The sequence below is a fragment of the Psammomys obesus genome, unplaced genomic scaffold (assembly GCF_907164565.1).
Source record: "Psammomys obesus unplaced genomic scaffold, mPsaObe1.curated_primary_1811, whole genome shotgun sequence".
NCBI lineage: Eukaryota > Metazoa > Chordata > Mammalia > Rodentia > Muridae > Psammomys > Psammomys obesus.
In genome coordinates, this window is record NW_026596117.1 from 19,642,685 (window position 1) to 19,668,152 (window position 25,468).

Sequence of the window (25,468 nt, forward strand, 5' to 3'; positions counted from 1 at the left end):
TTTTTGTTGTTGTTTTGTTTTGTTTTGTTTTGTTTAGCACATTGACAAATTGTAAGTACTAGGAGCCGGAGTTGGCTGCTCTTCCAGAGGACTGGGGTTTCATTTCCACCATCCACCATGCGGTACCAGCCATACATACAGGCGAATACCCATACACATAAAATTAACACGTAAAAAAAAATGTAAATACCGGGAAGTAATCCTATAATAACATCTTTTTAACATACACATACATATATAGTAATAGACAGCGATCCTAATATAGATGGCCAACATTTTCCTATAAACTGGAATGCAAGCCCTATTTGAAACGCATTATCCTCTTAAGAACGCCGTGTGGCATGCTGTAGCATTTTATCTAATTTGTTTTGGGACAGGGTTTCGTGCCCTGTGTTATCTGGCCTCTGAAGGCACGCATAATAACGTAAATGGGAAAAAATAAAATAGCAATGGAGTAGTCCTCCACAGTATCCTTCGGAGCGGTCCCTTCCTCCCGGCTCAAGTCCTGAGTTCTGTGTCCTCTCTGCGCTTTACTGCAGCCTGTGCTGTTTGTCTCGAGACTACAGCACTCTGTTTTCTTTTCTCTGGGTGTCACATCGATGGTGTCTTGTACCACATAAAATACATCATCAGGCGTTTTATTATTGCTGTCCCTTATTTTTTTTTTTTCTGTTACATCTGAATGTGTGTGAACTGTTCTTCGCTCCTTTTTCCTAATTTCCCCCTCATCATTATATGCGAGTAGTACTATTAGGACATTATCGAATGTATGTACAACTGAGCCACGTGTGACTGCTTCTTAAGATTCTCTTGAGTGAACGCTGAGGCATGGTTCCAGAAGTGGAACCTTTGTGTCAATCAGTGCTATCAGATTATCTGCCAATGATTCTTTTTTTGGCGGGGGGCGGGGGGGAGCAGGGTCTCAATATGCAGTCATGACTGGCCTCGAACTCTCTATGTGACCTCAAGCCCAGAGATATCCACCTGATATGGATCAGTTCTAGCAACTGAAATGTCTGTGTGTTTTGTGACTCATACTTTCTGTGAAATACCCAGCATTTAGCCTTTCACTGTTAACTGTTTATGTTTTAATGGGGACGTTAGACTTCTTTATATCTAATTGATATTTTCGAATTCTTGAAATAGTTTTTATTCTAAATCCTTACTAATTATACGTGCATCAACATCTTCTGTCTGCCACTTTTCTACCCTTTCCCACTTTCATTTTGCAACATTAATTTACTTTAATTTCTCTGGTTTATGTTTAAATAGATTTAAACCTCTCGTTCTTTTGAGTTTTAAAAAGCGTTTGAGGATTGACCCACGTGGAACTGATATTATTGTAGAAGAGATGACATCAATCAACTATTTATTGTGTGACACTGATTTATGATGATTATTATACATTAAAATGTTGCTTATTTGGCTGTTTCTGACCTTTATTCTTTGCCACATTAAATACAATTAGTTTGACAATGCTTGCCCCCAATCCATAGTCTGTCTATTGTTATCTTCATAGCTGCTCTGTTGAACTTTCACGGACCATCTCAGGAAAGGCATTCATTTTGTTATCAAATGGTTTCTGGAGTGCTGTAATACAAATAAGACAAGACCAAGCTTCTAGATTCTCCATTTTCTCATGGTCAGGAGGAACAGCCAAAGGCTCCCACGATCAAAGTGTGAGTGGCAATTGGTTTGGTACCAGTGAAGAACTGTAGTGCTTGACATGATGGCCTCTCCTTTTCCCTTTCCAGCCGGAGTCTTGCCACATGGCCCAGACTGGGCTTCAAGTGATCCTTCTGCCTAACTCAGTTGTGAGTGGGATTACAGCCGTGGGCTCCAGAGCCAGCTGAGTGTTCACAGGGGCCCGCAAGGGCTTGCTGTAGTAAGTCTCTCCAAGCCAACGTGCCCTGGATCCACAAAGCATGTTGAAGCAATTCTCCATCTGTCTGTCCAACACGAAGAACCACCAGCTTTCCCCCACAGTATCATTACTCCTGTCTCAAGAGATCTTCCTTCTAAGAGCATCGAGAACACGAACAAGGTGAGGGCCTTCGGAGTCCTTGTCCTTCTAACCTTGGCTGCTGTTGAATTGAGAGAGCTGGCTCCCAGCTAGGAAGCAGAGTTGGATCTGGATAATGTGTTACCGCTAAGTCGGGGCTGGTGATTTCCAGCTCATGGAGAGGGTAGGGAGGTGTGGAGGTGGGGTGTGTTAGGAGAGGGTACAGAGGAGTTCTGGCTGGGGCTGACACCGTCACATCCCAGCTTCCATTTCAGCAAGCATCTACATAGTTGAAACCCAACATAAGGAGAGCTGTTTTTGTTTTTGTTTTTTGTTTGTTTGTTTGTTTTCTGTTTGGTTTGTTTTTTCCAGACAGGGTTTCTCTCTGTAGCCTTGGCTGCCCTGGAACTCACTTTGTAGACCAGGCTGATATTGAACTCACAGGGATCTACTTGCCTATGCCTCCCTGAGTGCTGGGAGTTTTGAAAACTGGACACATTAAAAAACTGGACATTTTACAGGCAAGCGAGTGGGAGCTGTTAGGAGCTATTGACTTCTTCAGACAGAACTGTGTTCAGTTTGCTCCGATTCTCAGTACAATGCTTGGCACCTGGATTTTGTACCTATCAAGCCATCCTACGTTTGTTTGTTTATTCACTTTATAACTGGACTGTAGTAAACTCCCTCCTCTCCTCCTGGTTCCATCCTCCTTCCCTCTTCAACCTATCCCTGGTCCCCTACTCCTCAGAAAAGGGGAACCCCTCAACCCACCCCAACACATCAAATCGCATCAAGACTGAGTGCATCCTCTTCTCTTACTACAGCAAGGCAGTTACTACCTTGGATAAAACCAACGAGTGGGGGAGGAAGGCTTTGTGATCTAGATTAGGGTTCAAAAATTTAGTCCTCAGAGCCTAAAAAAAGTAAATGGAAAAAAAGAAGCCAATTCAATATGGCAGAGATAAAAATATTTTTCATTTCAAGAAAAAAAACATTCCTCAATTACACAGAGTAACCCTTGTTGGTTGTGAAACGCATTCCACTTGCAGGGCTTTCATTGGGACAATTATATTTTTTAAAGATTTATTTGTAACGACGTGTGTCTCCCTGTAGGCACATGCATAAGGGTGCGGGTACTTGCGGAGGCCAGAAGGGGGCGTCTGATCACCTAGAACTGCAGTTACAGTGGCGAGCTGCCTGACATGGGTGTTAGGAACTGAACTTGGGTTACCTGCAAGAGCTGTGCCCGCTCCTAACTAGGACGCCATCTCTCCAGCTTCAACAACTGCACTGTTTCTCTGGTAACTATGAGCACTCTTCTACTCAAGGAAAACAATTCCTCGTGGAAATGGCAAATGGCAGCGACGACAACTAACTGCCCACCAGATGTTGCAAAAAGCAGGATCCCACACAAACTGCAGTAGCGAGTGTAATTCCGCACCCTAAGGCAATGGAAAGTTTCGAGGCATTTTCTTGCTGTTGCCATCCCTACAAACACGGGGCTGAGGACAAGGCAAAGCATACAAGAGCTTTCGAAAGAAGGGGCAGTGCCAACAGTGTCACCACCTCACTGCAACTGCTCCGGCCCAGTTCTCTGGGCATGAGGAAAAGGCCCTTTGTGAGGTCAAACGCGAGTATGGTGAGGGGTGATACCGAGGAGCCGAGGGGCACGTGACAGCGGGCACTGACCCCAGTGGGCTAGCCCTGTTCTGTCCTGGTGGGTGCCGAGCACTGAGTGTTAGTTGGTTGTTTCTAGAGGCTTCCATAGGCACCTCGATGATCTCTCTTGGTCCCTGTTTATCTAATTTCAAGGAGTCAAAACCTTCCCTGGAGGGGCGGTTCCACAGTAACCCCAACGATCAGCTGGTAGGTCTGATTTTTCACAAATAGATGGCCTTGAGTGTGCATTTCCGACATCAGTTTACAACGTAGCCCTGAGCAGAGAGCCGTAAGAACCTCTGCTCCCCAAAAAAGAATTACCTCACCCTTACAGAAAGAAAAAAAGCAACACCAAGTCAATTTGAGTATTTTATTTATAAATGTACATTTACTATAAAAGCTGTTGCATTTTAGACAACTTTTCATTTTTTAAATTTTTTAAACTATTTCTCAGAGGCATTTTAGAATAAATATTGTAAATGAAAGTTAGTGTAATGGATACGGGATGTCGCCCACCCAGAACAAGGGCATCTTTTGGATGTACAGGTAATTAGAGTATGTATCATGTTAGTGACACCACACCGGAAGAAGGACAAATGTCGTGAAGGTTTGCTAGTGAGAAACAGAGTCGCCCATTTTTGTCCTTGGGAAAGAAGCTTCTGGAGTCTGGGGGTGGGGGGAGAGTCAGCCAAAGTCCTCCAGGAGCAATAAATCACTCACTTGCCTCATCTGGGTTTTAAACAAACACATTTACATTGTAACTCCGCACAACAGAGCACTGTTTCCCCTGGAATCTCAAAGATTATTTGAAGAGAAATAGATCATAGTCTTTTATGCTGCGTTGGACAAAAAAAAAAAAAAAAGACGAAACCTAGTCTGCCGAAGCTGCCATGTAACTGGCTCTAAATGAAATATAAATCAAATAGAAATAGAAACAGTTGGCAATTAGAATTTGGAAGATGTTGGAGATTATTCCGGGCTGGTGACTAGTGTTCATTACGGGAAAGCATGTTCTGCACTTGGAGAATGGGGTTTTATTTCTCTTGACTCCAGTCTAAGCTTCAATGAGTCTCACTAAGAAATATGTATAAATGGCTTTGTGAAACCAGAAGAATGTGCAGTTCTCATGTGCTCCTGACATAACGGATGGCCTCGCACATGTAAAAAGTATCCTATAAAAGTCGCTTATGAATGACCGGATTGTACATATTTTGTGCATCATTTCTTGTAAAGTACTTAGTTAGTATCATGCAAAGTGTAAACATCCACGTTATTAAAATAGTTAATAAAACATGCAGGTGCTTCATCAAAATATTGGACTTGATCTGTACATTTTCAAAACTTTTCTTTTACTTTTTAATTTTTTTTCCTTTTTTTTATTTGTCTTTTAAATTTTTTTAATTAATTTTTTTTTTTTCTCGTAAAGCAGCGAACACCTCCGAGAGGAGTCACGGGGGACTAGGAAGTGACTTCATCTCCCTTCGGCGTTCGGAATCTGCCGTTTGCCACTGTGTGCAACAGCTCTGCAGTTTTCTAAGGCACAATTTTTGATGAAATGGTGTGTGAATTTCAATCCAGTAACAGCTCGTCCAAATGACAAAGTGGCCAATGTACCTCCAAGTGGCCACGGAGATGTCTGCACCTGTAAGGGACCCACATGCAAAGAACCGTCTAGCATGGAAATAAATAATTGCTAGCCATACTCCATAAGACACAGAAAAAAAATTATTGCTTACATAACAGAAAAACGTCTACTTGCTTTCTGTCTATACTACATTAGCCTACTTCGAGGGTATCCATAGTCTACATTTCCCTAATGCCATCTTCACTTAGTTGCCATTCTTTTAAGGCAGAATAAATAGTTCCCCTACCTCTTCCCTCCCCCCACCCCCCGTCTTAAGGAAAACAGCCTGGAGAGCTAAATCGTGCTGGTTTAGCAACTTCATTCCTTTCATGTCCAGCTGAAACATATCACATGGGGCAGAGAACAAACCAGGTCTCCGCCGGCAACGTGGGAGGATGGAGCGGCGCACAGGTCTGTGGGAGCGGGCAGGGCATGGCCTGCCTTGTGTTGGTGCCACTTACTGATCAGGCTGCATTGCGGGCTTGTCACGTCCTGCTCTCGGGGTTCTGTTAGGACGGGCCTAATGCATTTCTTGGGATGCCCGGGCGTCAGTCCCTCAAGGAGAACTTGCAGGCAAAGATGAGACGTGCTCATTCCAAAAAAAAACAAAAACAAAACAAAAAAAAAAAATGGACTGTTCTCAATGCCTAATACCTACATCCTCAATCAAGCCCCCAATGCTTGCAGAGAGCAAGCAACCCAAGCCTCAAGGCTACCGCTGGCACACCACCCTTGTGGATTACACCTTCCCATAGGTTTTATAATAAGTTTGAAGACAATGGCTGATCTATTTCCTTCCTGCTTCTTCCTACCCTTGTCGCAGAGTGGAAGTCTAGAGACACTGCAAGGGCCCTCTCCATTTGACGGACCAGCCTCTATGCATGACATGACTTCCAGGGTACACAAAATCTAATACTAACAGTGTGATAATTTATTGGTAGGACTTCTGCCCCCAAAGGTAAGTAACACAAATGTTTTCAGGAGTACAGTATATATTATCAGGCTAGTGTCTTTGCATTAAAAAAAAAAAAAAAAGTTATAGTTCAGAGTCAGAGCTTGCTGGTGTGTGTGTGTGTGTGTGTGTGTGTGTGTGTTTTCTGAAATGCATTCACTTGATGTTCCTGTCTTAAATTGGCATTGTCTTGCACTTCCTGCAGCTCACTTCTGTAAACATAACATGTCTAATTTCTAGAAATACTAAAACGCAACAGGTTTATTGCACCCTTTTGCTATTTTCCCAAACAAGAGAGTAACGCCTTTTCAACCACAAGCCTTTCTGCCCATGCTAAAACTGTTAACTGTTCAGGATCATTGCAATGCAATATTCTTTTTGTGTACACTGTGCAAATGCAGAAAAAGAAAATCAGCCTCCCAATCAGAAGAAGCACAAACATTGTGCTACGATACAAAAAGAGCAGATCCACCGTGTGGAAGAGTCCTCCAGAAATCAGATGAATGCTGAGAAGCCCCTGAACTTGGGGTTTAATTAAGCCATTGCCAAGGGACACCCTTCATAAGGAAATTCTAGGTGATCCGGAAGCTCCCAACCGCGTCACAGTGTCGTAGGTTGACCAGCACCTGTGGTGAGAAAAACAGCAGTTTGGGTTGGTCAATGTGCGTTTCCAAACCTCTTGCCGGAAGTTTCTTCCCCACAGGAAGGGGTGCCCTGGCCTGCCTTGATGCTTTTAGCGTCCCCTCAGGGCATGGAATTCGGCATCACAGGGGACTTTGTCAGAACACAGAGTGGTGAGCAGATCAGTCCCACGCGCCCAGGTGTGCAGCTGGTCCCTAAGCATTACGCCTGATGCAAGGGCCTCCTCTCAAGATTTTTAATCTGTCCTTTGGAACGCATAAGCAAGAAGAGGATGGTTTTTTTTTTTTTTTTTCTTCTTGAGCTCTTGGGGCATGGAATCAGTCCACTGACACTGGAGGAATATAAGTGATCTAAAAACCCTATTGCGAGGTTGAGCAAGTAAAAATACAGAGAGCACCTAATCAATCTGAATATCATTTTAAGCATGTAACTTTAACCCATTTGCTATTTGGGACACACTTGCGCTAAATCTGGAACGTACACATATTGAAAAGATCGATTATAGATCTGAAATCCAAATGTGAAACTTACTGTTTAGCTGGGTGTGCCGGTGCATGCTTGCAAACTCAGCACATGGGAGGTGGAAACAGGAGAATCAGCCTTGGCTACCCAGTGATTTTGAAGCCAATCTGTACTACAGTGTGAGTTCGACTATCTTAGTTTGACTATCTCAAACCAAGCTACTAGTACCACCACCAACCACCATACAAAATAGGGCAAAGGAGATAGGCCAGTCTGGTCCTTAGACCCCAGGTGAATATGTTTATGATGATGGTACACACTTGTAATTTCAGCACTGGGAAAGCAAAGAGTGCTGGAGTAAGTAGGCTTACTGGCCAGGCAGCCTACACACATGTGCACATGAATAAACACATTGTGTAGGACAAACAGAGTCACCACTCCTGGCTTCAATATTCATTTAAAAATGCACACACATGCCAAAAACAAACAAACAAACAAACAAACAACAGCAACAACAAAAACTCATGGGTTATTGTAAAATTCAAATTTGAAACATCTCATCGAACGTCTTGTGTTCTATCTTGTCACCCAACCTAAGAAGGTTGAGTTCCCAGTTCTTGCTGGAGCTGTCACAAGTTTCGTGTTCATTTTAGACGCTGCAGCCATGATGAGATGGACACACTGGAGAAGACCCCAGGGGAGTTAGCGCTAAGTGCATCTCACCACAGTGAATGATGGAACAGAACATCACCCAGTGCCCAAGCACAAATGGCACTAGTTAAACATGTGATGGCTTGAATCCTGATGGGCAATTTGCTTTGCACTTCCACTCCCATTTACATATGAACTTAAAATCTCCTTATGTGGCTTTTAGGAATTGCATTTGAATATGCTTTATGCCATTTTTCCCCCTCTAACAGAAAAAAAAAAAAAAGTTCATTTAAATGTGACTAGTTACTTTTAAAAAAAAAAAAAAAAAAAAAAAAAAAAACAACCCAGAATTTAAATATTCAGGTTTTTATTATTCCACATAACAAAGTGATTTTTTTTTTTTTTTTTGCTTCTTTGGAACACCTCTGATGTAAACTATATTTTCCATCAATCTACCAACTCTCCTCTCAATTCAAAGCAGAAGTTTCAAAGAAGAAAAATCCCTTCCAGCCATCTCCTCTCATGCTGCTTGCAACTGGGGAGACAGTCAGCCTGTCAAATATGCTTACAGTTCTTCAGCTAAATGACTCTGACTTCACCATACCACTCCTGAGTGCATTCTTTCTTAAGATATCAAGAAAGAAAAGGAATATTTTCATGTACCCTGGTCACTCTGTCATGTGTTCACTTAATTAAAATTAGCCTAAAATGATCCTAACATTTGTCTGAAAAAACAAATATGGGAAAGAGCTTAAAAAACTTTTGGAAAAAAGAAAAAGTAACAGGAGCATATATGTGGCTATTACTGGCCAAACTTAAAACATATTATGAAGCTACAACAATTAAAACCACTCCTAGTGGAAAAGGAGTACATGAAAAACACAATCTTATATCCAGAAGCCCAAAATATACATGGGAACTCATGGGAAAGCTAGCACTTCATATTAGAAGAAGTGATCATTAAATGATATTCACATCATTGGCTAACTCACCTGAAACCTGCCTAATTTTTATCCCCAAATATATTCCCGAGGCTCACACACTTACAGACTGAAAACAACTTGATGAGAACTCTCAGCTCATCTTATTTATACCTGTGGAATAGAAAGTGTTGTTTTCTCTGAGTGGGACATAAGGCCCCGATTTTTAAAAAGGCAAAGAATTTACATAATTATTGAAAATGAAAGTCTTTTGCATGAAAATAAATCACAAAGTTAAAAAAAAAAAAAGGCGAACCTCAGCATGCAGCAAACATAACAGTCTTTAACTTGCAAAGCACTTCAGCAGATCAAATCCCAAGAGGAGGGACAGAGGACACAGAACCACATCACAGAAAAACAAACACCAATGGAGAAAGAACACGGAGAGAAGTTCAAATTCAGAAATGAAACCACACCTCTCGGGGCTAAGGAAGAGCGTCAGTTGGTAAAACATGGAAGAATGAAGTTCAGAGCTTGGATGCCCCGTCCCCATGTAGACGCCAGACATGGTAGTCCATGCCAACAGTGGGGCGCGGGTGAGGACAGGTGGATCTGTGGAGTCTGCTGGCCAGTCAGGCTAGCTGAAGCAGTGGACTCACAGCACAGGGAGGGACCCTGCCTCAAAAACCAGAGCGAGGTGGGACCGTGGAAGATACCCGCTGTTGATCTTTAGTCCCTACTCACACACGTGTGAGCATCTTTACACCACACTCACTCACCCTCCACATATCTAAGGATATAAGCTTCTCCCTACCTAGCAGAGTGTTTCCCCCCCTCTTTTCCTTCTGTTTGTCAGTGCTCAGAATGAAATCCTGGTTCTCCCGCACACAATCAAGTGCTCTTCCCGGAGCTTTGCCTACAGCCCAAGGGTGACATTGTAACAGATGATGATCTGATCTGCACAGTTGCCATCAGCAGAGGAGGAGGAAGAGGCTCGCCCACCCGCTCTGCAGGGAGGATTCACTCATTTCTGGACAACAACCAGGCACCTAACATGTCTGAAGTTGTGAAAAGCTCACAGCTTTTTAGAAACACAATATGGCTCCTGCTCAGTATCTACCCACTGGAGATGGTTTCACACCTTCATCCAGATATATGCAAGGATTCACGGAAGTATTTGATGAATACTACTCTGGAGTGTTCGCCCGGGAGAAAGAGCACGGCAGTGCTGACGAGGTATTAAGTTGAGCTGTATCAAAATCTCCGTACTGATGTGAAGCCCAACACACAGGTAGCTAGACACAGCGTGTGTGCAAGCCAGTGCAAAGTCTGCAAACATCCATTCCACTCCTGCCCCAAAGAAACCTCAGACAAGGAATGACCTCAGAGAGATTTTTATTCCAATTGAGTATGCTACCAATTCAAAATTTCTAACCCTGCGGGATTCTAATGTTTATCTGTTCATTCTTTTGCATGTTTACAGAGGTATACACGGAGAGACACTGAGCAGAGAGATGAGTGGGCCCTTTTGCTTTCTTCTTAGTATTTCTTAACATTCTAGAAAACACATAAAATAGTCTGTTTTGAGGAAAGATAATGATCCCCCTCCATTGTGTGTGTGTGTGTGTGTGTGTGTGTGTGTGTGTGTGTGTGTGAAAATGATGAAGGTACAGGATCTGCATGTACGAAAATGGTATAAAGAAACCCAGAATTTGGTACAATGAATATGTGCTAATAAAAAAGAAAAACAAACAAACAAACAAACAAACAAAACAAAACAAAACCTCTCATGAACAAGAAAAAAAAAAAAAAACAAAACTCATCTGTAGTCTACTTTCAAATAGCTTTCTTATTACAAGAACTGTTCCAGGAATTCTCTGACTCCTGTCTTTAGTTGTAATTAAAAACAGTTAATGCCCTTTACATTTGCACACGTAACAGAAGTTCCTAGCCTACAGCCAGAAACCTAACTCCAAAAGAAATGGCAACAAATCACCAACTTCCGAAAAGCCTGCATGAAAACAGGCCGCTGGGCCCCAGGGGAGCAGTTCAGGCTTGCTGGCATCTTTTGAGCATGCTCAGTTACCAAAGAAATTCAGAACCCCGGCGCTATCCGCAGCGGCCATAACGGTCCCTCATTCTAACAGCGCCCCCTGCTGGGGCAATGCTCGCCATCCAGCTGCTTGCTGAGGTTAGAACAGAGTGCGATCTATGGCAAATGACAGAGGGAGAGAATCACTTTGCAACCTGGGAGAAAGGGGGCTTATTTTCTCTCCCCAAGCCACAAAAAACAAAACACAAAAGCCCAGTTAAAGACACAATTATTAGACACTACGCGTATATGCATGCGTTTGTATACTGAGGCATGGACGTTTATGAGGTGTGCAGAATATGACTCAAGCACCTCATACAGACATACAAGGACACCACAGTCCCGCTATGTGATGATAACTCCACCCGAAACTGTATGACCTCAAAGGTTTACCACAGATCCAAAAAAAAAAAAAAAAAAAAACCTGCATTTGATTTTTTTGTTTGGTTTCACCTCATTTTACTAACAGGCATATATTCCTCCGTACGCCCTAATGCACTGAATCTGTAGCTGTAGAAGAAAAACAATTTAATTTTGTTTTTTATTCTTATTCTCCAATCCAGAAGCCAGTGATACAATTCTTTCAATTCTTTCACATACTCTGACTTTTTTTTTTTTTTTTTTTTTTTTAGCATAACTGGTGAATTTGCATTAAAAAGTCTCCTGTGGGTTCGGGGTCTCTCACCGCAAAAGTATTGTACTGAACTAGGACCTGGCCAGCAAGCCGCTACCAGCCAGTTTCAAACCGTTTGAACAGTTGGATGGCAGCGCCCCCTGGTGGCTCCAAATAAAACACACACCCTCTTGGTTGGGAAACCCAGAAAGCCCCCACAGCTAGCCAGTTTATAGATCTTATTGTATGCAAAAGTGTAGAAGTTGCTGGCAGGGGCAGAGAAGCAGGTGCCATCATTTTGTCTGCCAATGAACTTTCAAGTTCATTTAATAACAGAAACATATCCTGAAGAGCACTTCCACAGCAGAGTGGGCACTTATCAAATCCTGGGCAGCCGCTCTCACAGCCCAGCACCTCCAGCAGACAGGCCTGACCTAGGGACTGTGCTGTAGACCCCAACCCTTCCTCTGACTCAACAAGGCCCTTGCAGTTAGCTCAGGCAGGGTCCTCCTCAAACCTGGCCTACGGTTTTTACCCCATGACGTGCTCACGCACTCCTGGGTAAGAATCATTTATCCACAGGAGCAGGAACTTCCTGAGAGAAGCAATTGGTTATCGGCTTCTCATGTCTTTGACCTCCACCCTATGAATGGATCCTTTTCCCAGGGGCAGGAATGTCAAACGGGGGCCAGAAAATACCTGAATTCATGCACCAAATCCTACGGAAGTACGGGGGACGTTCTCGCCATACTTACTTCGGGATCGCATGTAGCACTCGGTACAGTTTAGGAGACCGTTGCGAATCCGGACATCTGTCCCACTCACTGCATCTCCGAGCTGTCCTTTACAAATGCCACACTACGAGAGAGAAGGGAGAGAAGTTATAGGACGAATAGGGCATTGTGTACACAGCAATTGGTTGACCGCTCGTGGTGGTCTGAACGCGAATGGTCCCTAGGCTCCTTTGTTTGGTGACTTGTTTGGGAAGGATTAGGAGGTGTGGCCTTGTTGGAAGAGGTGTGTCACTGGGGGTGGGCTTCGAGTTTTCGAGAGCCTGTGGCTCAGGTTGTAAAGTTCTCAACTACTGCTCCAGCTCCATGCCTGTCTGCTTCCTGCCAGGATGATCATGGTCTCTACTGCCTTCTGGAACCGTGAGCCCTGAACTAAATGCTTTCTTTTGTAAGAGTTGTCCCGATCATGGTGTCTCTTCACAGCAACAGGACAGTAACTAAGACACTGCTCATGTGAGGCACGCAGGGACACTTCTGTAATCTTCATGTTCGCTGAGCATCTATTACGGGTTAGGTATGCCACCATAAGGCAGTTTATGGCAAAAGTAAAATATATTTTGAGTATTTTATCTTAACTCTATTTTATAGAGAAGGACATAGGTTGAGAGACTGATTTGCTAGCTGATTTGCCCTGGGGTTGGGAGGCTGGTTCATGACAATGCAGTGACTAGAGAGCCTGCTCAACTGTTACAAATGCATAATTTCTCAATCGAGATAGGAGGACCATTTCCAGAAGATAGTACCCTACCAGTTCTACACAAACTTGTGGCCAATGGATTATCACTTGAAACTTGACTACCAAAAGGCTTTCCAGGACATTCTACCAGAGAATTATTAAGGAACACATTCCATTGTGTATTTCCACATTGCAGGTGTGGTACCAAGGGTTACAAATCTCTTGGGGATGGAACCCTTATCCACTGAGTGTCCTGAGAGCAGAAGGGAAATGTATAAGGCATTTGCAACAGGCAGTAGGGGCCTAACCAGGTACCAGCCCCCTCCGGATGGATCAGACTCAGCCTCTGATTCCTGCTCTAAGATCGGCTGGGTCACAGGGACACATTAGGCAAATGCTGGGACCTGCATCTCACTGTGGTTTGTCTGATTTGTAAACTTCACTGACAGACTCTTAGACTAGGGACAAAGTGAGTTGTTTTCATCCCATCCAAGTTGATGTTATAGCCAAGGGAGCTACCAACGGGAAAGAGGACGGAATTCAAAGAGAAAAGGAAAATGTATCAGCATCGTGCATAGAAAAACGATGACTCAAATTTAGAGGCAGAAGGCTTGGCTTCAAAATCAACCTTCACTTGTAAGGTGCTTGTGAGTAGAAAGAAAGGCTTCAATACGTTCATATATGATTCATTCATCTGAGAGCAAACCAAGTATAACAGCCCCTGCGTAGCAGGAGGGCTGGTAATAGAGCTAGGCCTTCTCATTTGCATTGTACCAGTCCGTCTAAAGTATTTATTGATACCTCCTCTGACAGATACAAAAAAAAAAAAAAACCAGTGGAAATTGAGGAAGACAGAGTCCTTACTCTTCTGGAGTTCTGTGTTTATTGCAGAAGCTGATAACTCAGCATAATGAGCAATAAAGACAAGGGAAGCCTACCCAAGAGCCTTCAGCAAAGGCAATGCACTGGCTGGGTGGGGTGAGGCATGCTAGGAATCTCAGCACCGCAACACTAAGGCAGAAGGACTGTGAGGGGCTGGAGGCCAGCCTGGGCTGAAGAGCGAGGCCTTGTTTCAAACAAAACAGAACACACGGAGGAACTAAAACAGCAAATCAACAGACTTACTACAGGGTAGGTGAACCCTCAGCTTCGCAGAGGAAGCCATCATCCTGAGGTCCCAGACAAGCTTGCTATGAGAACTGAAATCTTACAGCTAGTCTTTGCCACTTACTCTGGACAGAAAATATTCTGTTAGGGCAATGTTTAAAACTCCATCACACACACACACACACACACACACACACACACACACAATCACAAGACTTTAAAAACAGCAAAGACACTTCAAATAAATCCTTCAGGCCCACATGACTCAGAAGCCTCACCTTCTCCCAGCTGCCAGTCCCAACCTCCTGTCACCATGTCTGCTTTCAGCAACAGAAAGTATTTGGAAAGACAACTTGCACAGACTGAGTTTTCTTCTTCTAGAAGGATTCTTCCCCCTCCCCCCAGGAGATTAAGGGTTGGAGAACTGTATCCTTAAGGCTGGACTTGACCCACACACCTGTCTATACCATGTTGGGGAGAGGTTGTAAGATTACTGGGAAGGATTTGTCAGTGCAGGACAAGAGCCAGACCCTGACGCCAGCTTGGAGAGGAGAGCACTGTGTACGCACCCTGAAACACTGGATGTGAAAGTAGAGGTTCAGGGTCTCGATGATCATCGCCGCTCCTTTACCCAAAGCGAACCCACAGGAAGAGCACAGCTTCTTCCCGCTTATAGACCTGGGTCAGAAAAAAAAAAAAAAAAAGACAGTGAGCCCCTCGGTTCCCACAATAGGCAACCTCATGCAAAAAATGGAAACATGGATTTCAATAAGCCATGAATAGGATGAGGAACACAGAACTGACAATGAAGACTTAAGCTGAAGGTGACAGGCTTCCATGGGGTGCTGAATCTGCTGTGTCTGTTGCTGTGATGACGAAACACTATGACCAAAAAATCTAGTTGGGGAGGAAAGGGTTGATTGGGCATACACTTCCAGATCATAGCCCATCACTGGAGGAAGTCAGGACAGGAACCCAATCAGGGCAGGAGCCTGGAGGCAGGAGCTGATGCAGAGGCCATGGAGGGGTGCTGCTTACTGGATGGCTCCTCATGGCCTGCTCGGCCTGCTTTCTTACAGGATCAAGGACCACTAGCCCAGGGATGGCACCACCCACAATGGGCTGGGCCCTCTCCCATTGAGAAAATGCCTTGCAGCTGGATCCCATGGGAACATTTCCTTGACTGAGGCTCCGTTCTCTCTGATGACTCTAGCTTGTGTCAAGCTGACATACAAAACCAGCCACTACAAGCAGTTTCTGTTAAAGGTTCATTGGCCTGCTAAGGCATTTCCTTTTACGAAGAGTCCATTGTAATAGAGGTATCTCTTCAGACCTCAGAGAGAGGGCTCTGAATTCACAGTGTGCTGTCAAGTGCTCTCCTCCTACCCACAAAAGGAGAGGGCTGGCCAGCCCATCTCTACTGTTTTCCAGAACAGAATCTGTCTGATGGGCACTTGTCTTCTGCCTATATTGTAAAGTCTTGGGTCTGAATCCTTCTTCTATCTACAGTCCTGGACACTGTCCACCCACAGACTGGTGCTAAACCTGGCAGGCCCCACCAGGTGAAAGGGCAGAATCAACTGCCCACCGCCGTCACAGGACCGTCCTCTCACAGCAGCCTCCCACCCATCAGATCAGCTCCCCACCACGGCCGCTGCTGCAGAGCTCTAGGAAGAACTTACAAGCATGCACTGTCACCTGAAGGCCACAGTGGTACAGAGTGGACAGAGGAGACAGATGGGCGGACATGGAGAGCAGGAGGAGCTGTCCTCATTAAACCCTATTGATTAAGATGTCCCTCTGTCTTGCCATGAAAAGAAATCTATCAGCGAAAACCACCGAGCCCTCAGTCATTTGTGCCCGTGACAGACGGACACTTAGGCAGCTTTCAAAGATGGCACGGGGACCGACTAATGTCCAGAGCCATGGGCAGAGATCTAGGGAGGGTGCCAAGAGAGGATGAGCTTCTGTTTCCCAGCCTCTCCCTGGTTCTCCAGAGGAGCCAGAAGCCCGTTGCCCTCTCCGGGTTGAGAATCTTGGAGGCAGAGACGCTGTTGCAGGAGCCCAGCAACTGTCTGGTGGAGTTCATTATTAGATTGTGGGTTCCACACGACATCACTAAAACCTAATGGCCACGGACAGCCAGCACCACACAATGACTTTCTCTTCCCCATGCTGATGAAAGTGCAGGCAGATGGAGATATTTTCCTGACTCCTCCCCTCTCCGTGTGCCTGTGGAAGGGATGTGGATGACAAGCCTCTCGGCATCACTTGGCAAGCTATGCCCATTAAGTGCCAGGACCGCAAAAACAGCCTCAGAAAGGCTTGCTGACCTCTTGTACCTGTTTGGTGACTGGCCGGGTGGGGTAGGAGAACAGGGGGACAGGGGCCCAGCCCGGAAGTTGTCTCGAGGGCTTTTCCTGTAACATGGTAAAGGAGCCCACAGTTACGAAAAGTTAACAGAAGCCACAATGAAAGACATTTTAGCTTAAAAACAAAACCAAAACTGAAAAACCCTAAAGGAGCTTCCTACTGTCATCTTTTGCTTATTTGTTTTGAGACAAGGTCTCACTACGGTGCTCAGGCCTCAAACTTAGTCTTCGTCTTCACTCTGCCAGTCAGAATACCATACTTGGTTTTTGTTTATTTTAGTCTTTTTGGAACAAAATTAGCAATTATGTCTAGAAGGAAGGCACACACATGCAAATGACAACCACGCTGACAACTGCCGCTTAGACAGGCGAATACTTGTGGATTCATTTTCACTTGAAAATGCTGGGCTGTGATTTAAGCTGCTGATGGAGCTCTTCTTGCATGCTGAGTTTCATGTGAAAACTGTGGGCTTAGTGGGACAGAAAGATGAATGAAGATACAGGGAGAAGCTCTTAAGGGCATCTCTGAAGCTCGGGGGAGATTTGAAAAAATAAAAATAACTTTCTGGTGAAGACCTTGCAAATAAAAAACATCCCACAGCTAGATTTCATGTGGCTACTTGAGCAAACAGGGCAGGCATATCTTAGAGGAAGTGAATTTTAGTACTTCCTGTGTTAAGATGGCTGCAGTGAAGGTGGTGTTGAGACTGTATAACACTCATCAGGCCGAGAGAAATCAGAAGGGCCCCCACGTGGGGTTGCCGGCACGTCCCGCAGGCACAGGGGCCGCCTAGGAGCCCTGTGTGGAATCAAATCGTCAGCTTTGAAAAGCTAATTTTGTGAGTGAAGAACTAATTAGGACAGAGAAAAGAACAAAGAGAGAAAAGCTAGAACACACCGGCAAAGTCCCTTGACCAGCTTTGAGATCCCTCGAGGCATGCCCTGCTCCACCCTCCCTCCTCAGGGGACCCTTGTCTTCTCCAAAAGTCACACTTTCAAAATGTAAGCACCATGGCTCGAAAAGAAGGGGGGGGGGAGGGGAAAAAAAAGGCTGAAAATCACTGCCATAACCAATCCAAGAACTATGTTGCTGATCTGAGCTCCTGTTGTCTGCGGAGCCACAGATATCCCGCCCTCTGAAAGCCAGCGGAGATACCAGAGAAAGGCCGCAGCAGGGACTCTACAAGGTGCTGAGAAGAAACAAGCACCAGCAGGGACATCCTTGTGGCCTGCACCACAGTGTGGGTTATCTGCCAGGCAGGGGAATCTGTGAGGAAGGTCCCAGTCTCGTTCCCCCCTGAAAACGAGGCACCTAAGGCAGGGGAAAAAACTGAGACAACCTTGCTCAAGGTTCTGTGTAAGTGGCAGAGACATCGGGGAATCCCGGCGGAATGACTGATTGAGGCGATAAGGCACACCAGGATTTGGAAAGTGTGACTGCATGGCTTAACTGTGGTCCTCTAACACATGACCAGTCAAGATCCGTGGGAAAGACACGCACCCTTCCCTGACCTCTTCATCTGTAAACTGGGATGAGCAACTCATACCATTGGGAGGGCCCACCGAGAGAAATAATCCAAATTCTTTACGTACCCATCGTAGCGCTTCAAAATAATTAAATGGAGACAAAGCACAAGAACAGGATCTCATCTTACACTTCTCCCCTGTCTAAGTCAATCCATTTCCTTTTTTTAAAAAAGGAGTCCCCAAACCCCATCTTATTTGTCTACTCACTTCCGCCTTTCGCCTGGAGACTCAATCTGATGGTTAACGCTTTTGTCCAGGGGCAGGGTCTTGGGCTTCACATCTTCCGACACGTTTGTTGATGGGTTTGGTATCTTTTGATTCTGAGGTGGATCTGAGACCAAGAAAGGTCAGAAAAGTCACTTCGATGCCTTCCTTTAAAGCGCCGATGCCTGCTGGTCCTCACAGTAATTCTGTGTGTGCTGGGTCGCACAAGTATCTCAATCTGGCCAGGAAGTCTGCTCCTCAAGAGCATTGCGGGGGTGGGGAGGGATTATGTTCAATGGGGGAACTGGGGAATTTGAGGGATGCATGGTTTATGATACCTTAAAGATTTCTTGTAAACTCTCCTTTTGATTGGAAAAAAAAATTTATTTTATTTATTTTTATTTATTATGAGTCACATGTAAATCTGTGACTCATATGCATGCAGTACCCATGGAGGCCATAAGAGGGTGTCATATCCTCCCTGGATCTGGCATTACCGACATTTGTGAGCTGTCTGTCATGTAAGTCCTGGGAATTGAACCTGGGTCCTCTGAGAGGGCAGTCACTGCTCTTAACCACTGAACCATCTCTCTAGCCTCTCCCTTTAAATTAAAATAAAATTACTTTTATTTATTTTGTGGGGAAGGAGCACATGCCACAGGTGTGTGTGTGTGTGTGTGTATACCAAAGGACAACTTTTAGGAGCTGTTTCTCTCTTTCCACGACATGAGTCTTAAGGCTTGAACTCAGGTCACTGGGCTTAGTGGCAAGAGCTTTACTTACTGAGTCACCTTGCCAGCCACAAGTTTTTATTTTTTAAAATGCTAACGCCTGCTCACCCAGACCTGGATGACACTGTGCAGAGTCTGGTCTCAGGGTGGGAGCTTATGTTTTATATATGTAACAGAAGCTAAAGGTCACAGGCCCTTGGAGAGAAAAGCGCAGGCAGCAGAGTCAGTTCTGGACAACGGGAGGGGTTTGCAGGGACCTAAACACTGGGATTTGTCTCTTCATTCTTACCCTGAGCTAGCTGTGCACTTGTCCCACAGTGTGGGGCCTCAGCCTCTGTCCCCAGCTGCTGCTCCTGATGGATTCCTTTTGCCACGGAGTTTTCAGAGTCAGCTGAGGGCCCATGAGTTAGGCTGCTAAACAAAAGAAAAACAAAACAAAACAAAACAAAACAAAAAACATACTTCAGAGCAGAGATTAAACAACTGGAGCTAGCAGTTAAAAATCTAAGAAAAAAAATAGACTGCTTATTCTTTTTATTTTAACCTAGATCCAAAACCATTACAAAATACTGTGCATTTTTAGTACCCAGCAATTTAACAAGAAATTCAAGAAATAATCATTTCTGAGGTCTTCCCTGCCCACTAGGCTCTTTATACTAATCACCTCTAGGGAGTTGGCCCAAAGCTCCCAGATTTTCATAAGAGAGCAATTATTACAGGCATCACTTGGAAGCCAGTCATAATGACGCACATCTGTAATTCTGGCACTCAGGAGGCAGAGGCAGAAGTTCAAGGCCAGCCTAGGATGCATAGCAATATATTATCTCAAAATAAATGAATACATAAATAATGAATCACTGGGGTCACTTGGGATCTCCACACTGGTGATTAATTCCCCAGCCTTTCAGTGGCTTCTGTGTGCAAAGAAAGAGATTTGAGAAGAGAAAAGGAAAGTTTCTGGTGGCAAAGGGTCCAGCCTGGAGAAAGCAAATAGCAAACTCACAGGCGATGCCTGTCTAAAGAACTAGCAAAAATGCATTTGGGGATCCTTCAAATCTTCCTGAGCATTCTCACTTCCTAGACTTTGAAGCAATGTTAGCTGGAAACAGATTAGGAATACAGAGGGATTTAAATCCACATTCACACCCATAGTACACACCTTCAATCGCAAACAATGTAGGGAGGGTTAGTTTGTAGAAGGAAGCATATTTGAAGGTGGCCTCTAACTGAGGGGACCACAGGGATAAATCAAAGAAAGACCTGACAGAAAGAGTCAGAGGTAGGATATGCCCAACTCTCACAAGAACAGACAGGAAAGAGGAGCTACTTCAGGGTGTAGTAGAGTTGAGAGAGTAGAGTGGGGTAGAGAGAGCGAGAGTAGAGAAGACAACATGGTAGGGTAGGGTACAGTGGGGAGTTCAGAGAGAAGACAGGACACAGCAGAACTGAGTTTAGTACAGGCAGTTTGGGGCAGTTCAGTTCGCGGAGTTCAGAAGCAGAGCAACCCAGGAGAATCTGAGAGAAGCCACTTTGAATCAGTCAGCTTGTGCTGGAGTTTTGAGCCAGAACAGCTGAGTTGAGCCAGTCCCAGAGTTCAGAAAGAACTAGAAAGGGTGAGTAAGTCTTGGAGGCTGAAAACATTCTAGACCTAGGTTAGCAGCTGGAGGCTGGAAGATGAAGCCTTCAAGGTCTGGGCTTGCAGAAGATTAGATTGTATGGAGGCTAGAAACTTTCAGGCCTAGGCCTAGGGTTAGACAGACAGAAATGCTCTGGGGTCAGGCCAAGCCATGTATTTGTAATGCTTGGATATGGCTGTCATTGCATCCCCTCATCAGAGGAAATAAAATCAGCATTTGCACCGGTGACCTTGTCCATCTTGGTGCTCAGTGTCTGATGCTAGCAGTACAAATCCTCACCAGAACTCTGCTCTCAGCCAGCCTGTCTCCTCCACCGGTCTATGACACCTAGATAACCTTTCTCATCTTCTGGTCCCAGTGGAATGATGTAAATGTGTTAGAGGTGCATGCGTGCTTACGGATACCCGTCTGGGACCTCACACCCAGAACAAGCATGTTTCTTAAGGAGGATGCTGGTTGCAGATGGCTGCCAGCTTTCTGGGCTTCCTGTAGATTTCCTCCAGACTAGGCATGGGTGGCTCTGATAGCCTGTAGCCCAGAGTTTACTGCTCTAGTCTGAAGTATTCTGTGTGCTCCGGGGTTTCCAGATTCATTTTTGGATCTTCCATGGGACACCCTACAGTCCACACGTGCAGTGACTATCCGCAACTGTTCGGACAGATTGATTATTCTTCATATTGTAACTCAGAGCAAAGGAGCTCATATCAGCGAGGGCACCAGCAGCCAAGTTCAGGTCTACAGTGGAACTGCAGTAAAGCCTCAGGACCTCGCTTCAATTTCTTTCTCATAGGATACGTTCTCTATTTCAAGAGACTGAAAGCTTTAGGTTTTGAGTTGACAACAAGCCTCTTTGGTGATGTATACTATTTCCTTTATTTAAAACACGTCTCTCCAATCAAATTACTTTATATTATTATTAAAACATTTAAATTTGATTATGTGCATATGTATGTGCAAGATGTGTACATTCACACATCACAACACCCATGCACAGGGCAGAGGATGGCTCTGTGGAGTTGGTCTCTCCTTTTACGTGGTTTCTGGGGATTGAACTTGGGTTGGAGACCTTAATGGCAAGTGCCTCGATCCTCTGACCCATCTCTCTGGCTCTTAAAATTAATTTTTTTTATATGCTTTCACTATGTACCCAAAGCTGACCTCAAATTTATCATCCCTTTGCCTCTCCTGTCACCACACCTGGCCTTGCCTATTTAAAAATAAGACTGTATAGATTCAAGAGTACAAGGATACTGAGTTCAGAGCTGATACAGCATGTTTAAACAGCATGGAATGCCTTGTTGGAGTGATGATTTTCAAGCAGTGGGGCCGCCTTCCAGGGAGCAAATGGCAGAGCCCAGCTTTGAGAATTCTCATGGACAGCAGGGAAGAGCCCGTACCTGCCCTCCTCTGGCAGACCTGTCTCTCTAGCCTTGAGCAAGGGGCCACTGTCATTCTCCTGGGAAGGAGTCTTCTGTCTTCTCTCTTTTTCCTTGTCTGGACAGTTTTCCAAGTCCATCTTATTCTGATGGAAAAAAAAATTGGGATCATTTTGAACATATGTTTTAAAATGAACATACGTTTTAGACACACTCGACATTTATGACGATTAGATTTGACCAAGGAATATCTAAAACCTACCTCCTACCCCCTTTCCTTTCTTTGAATAGCGAACGTTTTCAGTTACTTTTTTGCTCTAAATTTTAAAGAAATTATTAATATGTACCTTCTATACAAGTGAATGAGATTCACCGTGGGCTTGCTTACAGTGTGCTCTGATCATAGCCACCCTTTCCATCTACCTCTGCCCCAACACTATTTTGTTAGTCCCACTTCCTACAATTCGAAGAAAATAGCCTTCTAAACTAATAGATCTCAAAATTACTCAGAATAAATGCGCAATCGCGATCTTTCTAAAAATCATCACTAAAGTGATGGGTCAGGAAACCCCCTTTCCAAACACACGAAACCCTGGACTGCTTGCTTACTTGAGGACAAACGGCCTCTGTTATCCAGGGGTTATTTTACTTTGCAGGTCTGGGCATGTTTCTATCTAGCAGGTCCCTCCATCACCTTACCCAGGGGATGAGTGGCCAACCAACCTCTAAAGGCTCTCTCCACCCTCAAGGACACGTCAAACTTGTGTGGAATTTTTAGTGTAAGAAGCCAGTTTTGGGCAGCTGCACTATAGGCAGGCCTGCTGCTGCTAAATGACGCAGAGGGATGCATGGCATGGCGGGGAGGGGCACGTGGCTCCGGAAAGAGAGAGCGATCCTTGAGTCAGGCAGAAAGAAGGTTCCAGCACGTGGGTTCACGACTGGATGAGCCATCCAGGGCAGTGGCTATTACTCTGCAGGGAGAAGCTTAGGGTTTGGTGATAGCAGGGACAGCATGCTGGGTGCCATGGCCACGGAGAAACTAATGTGGCTTTGGATGAATAGCCAGCCCTGGTTCTAAGCCTCTAAGTGTGCTGGGGAAATGCGGCTTAAGTTATTTATGCCAAAAATTGGTTTTCATCAGTGGTCTTACCGTTGCCCCACTGCCTTCAGTTACAGATGAAGAAGTAGACAGCTGATCTGCAGAACTTGAGGAAACAGTGAACGGAACCACAGTGTCCTCAATTATCTTACGCTCCTAAGGCAAAGACAGGAGAGAATGAAATGAAGAAAAAAAAAATTTTTTTTTTTTTTTAAAAATCTGTCAAGAGAAAAAAATACATTAAGGAGCTACAGGGAAAAAAAATCGCCAGAACATAAACAAATAAAGCAGGGCATTAAGGAAATCTTATTTTCCAGAGCATAGAAAACAGATGACACCAAATGGGGAGTGGTTTAGAACTTTGTGCTGAATTTACAGAGTTTAATCAGTGTTACAGGAAAACACAGTTAAGGAACACCACTGCAGAGCTGATCGGTTAACAAGTTACTGTTGAAGGTAAAGTTTCCAACAAGATTGAGCACAACAACTAGATAAAACACCTTAGATGCCCACCTCCAATTTCTGTGCTGTGGGCTGTTTGTCATTCAAAACATTAAACAGGATGCAACTGTCCTCCACAAATCCCTTTAGCACGGTATAGTAAGTGTGGTCAGTAGGTAGGATGTATTTAGCTTCAATGTCCAAACTGCCCTACAAAACTAACTCATTACCACCACAAGCAAGCACAGACACAAATAGACACACTGCTGTTTTAAATGTTATCTAAGGCAGGTCAAGAATCAGAAACGACTGGAGAACCAACGTGACCATGACCACAGTGGCTCCTTGAGCACGGTTCAACCCATTCTTCCCATAGCCCACATGGTGGCAGGGTTCCTGTGGTCTGCTAGAACCCATCTGAGGTCATTCTCTTCAAGAGACTGATGGGACGGCTGGGAGAGTCAGACAGGACCACAGGCACGCGTGCGCTGCAGACACAGAGGTGACAGACTTTGGGGGACCATGCTGACAGAGTCGCACTCTCCCTGGGAATTTCCTACCTCCTCGTAGTATCTGCGCTCTTCTTCCTCCACCTCCTTTTGGGCCTTTTCCCACTCTTCCTTCAGCTTATCTTGCTCCTTCTGATACCTCTCCTGTTATGGGATGTCCAAAGAACATTTTGGAATTTTTTTTTTTTTATTTTCCTCTCCTAAAGCAGTGTGCACAACATGCTGCAAGCTGTTCACCATGAGTGAGCACTTGAGGTGTAATGTGTGCATACCATAAGAAAGAAATACCGTCCTGGACCATGCCCGCAGGTTTGGTTCATGTGGTGGTTTAAATGAGGACTGTCCCCTGCTGACTCATGTATCTGGACATTCGGTTCCAGTTAGTGGAACCTTTAGGAGGTGGAACTTTGCTAGAGGAAGTATATCACAGGGGCTGGGCTCCGAGGTCTCAGAGCCCTTCTTCACTTCCTGTTCTCGCTGCTTCCTGTGTGTGAATGAAATGTGACCACTTTGCCTCTTGACTGCCAGGCAGGCCTCCAGGGCCTCCTTGCTGTGCCTTTTCCTACTACAATGGACTGCAGCCCCTCTGGAACTGTAAGCCAAAATAAAACCTCTTCCCCAACTTGCTCTTTGTTGAGGTATTTTTAATCACAGGAATAACAAAGTAACTAATATAGAGACATTTAAAATCCCACAGGGAGCCACATTTCTGCTGTTGTGTTTTATAGGGTTTCTTTTCAGAGATAGAGACATTTGTGAAAGATGAAAAGAAAATCTCCCTCAGCTTGGGTGGTCCCACACCTCAGCTTGGATAGGCTACATGGCTAGTTTGCCTCATCTGAGACTTTCAGATGTGAGTTTTGCTATTTCACTAGTAGAAATATATTGCTGGGCTGGGGACATAACTGTCTCGCATGTGCCATGAACTGGGATTGAACCTCATCCCTGCAAAAAGTAATCAACCAACCAACCAACTAAAAACACTGCCAAAGAAGTTTAGTAAAGTATAAAAACCCGCCAGGTTTATAAGAAAGTCAGGGCAGAGAGACCCAAAGAGCTCAAGACGACCATCAGCTGAGTGGCCTAAGTACTCAGGTACCTCCATGGCAATGGGATGAGATCTTGGACTTAGGAGAGCCTATTACAATGCTTTGATGTGAGAACTTGCATCCTTGTGTTCAGAAAAGATGCAATACTCGTCACCACTCCCGAGAGAAAATGAAACACTTGGAATAAGAACAGCATAAAAAAAAAAAATATCCGGGGAGTCCCTGACCGCTAATCAGAAGAAAAAAAGAGAAGATGTAAAGATTAAAATCAGTGTTTGAAATGAGAAGTGATCCCACGGCAACCTACAGAATTGGTACTCTCCTGGTACCCA

At 44.7% G+C, this 25,468-nt stretch overlaps 1 protein-coding gene across 1 annotated transcript in view; it reads right to left on the minus strand.

Annotated features, from left to right (window-relative positions):
- Positions 1-4,017: 4,017 nt before the first annotated feature.
- Limch1 (LIM and calponin homology domains 1) overlaps positions 4,018-25,468 on the minus strand; it is a 304,476-nt gene continuing 283,025 nt past the window's right edge. Inside the window, exons 25-33 of the mRNA XM_055629181.1 lie at positions 24,139-24,231; positions 23,189-23,293; positions 22,060-22,184; positions 19,315-19,439; positions 18,298-18,421; positions 16,534-16,611; positions 14,761-14,869; positions 12,373-12,475; positions 4,018-6,863 (exon numbers count right to left, since the gene is read on the minus strand). Coding sequence (XP_055485156.1) covers positions 6,838-6,863; positions 12,373-12,475; positions 14,761-14,869; positions 16,534-16,611; positions 18,298-18,421; positions 19,315-19,439; positions 22,060-22,184; positions 23,189-23,293; positions 24,139-24,231 — 888 coding nt within the window. The 3' untranslated portion in view covers positions 4,018-6,837. The remainder of the gene's footprint in view (positions 6,864-12,372; positions 12,476-14,760; positions 14,870-16,533; positions 16,612-18,297; positions 18,422-19,314; positions 19,440-22,059; positions 22,185-23,188; positions 23,294-24,138; positions 24,232-25,468) is intronic.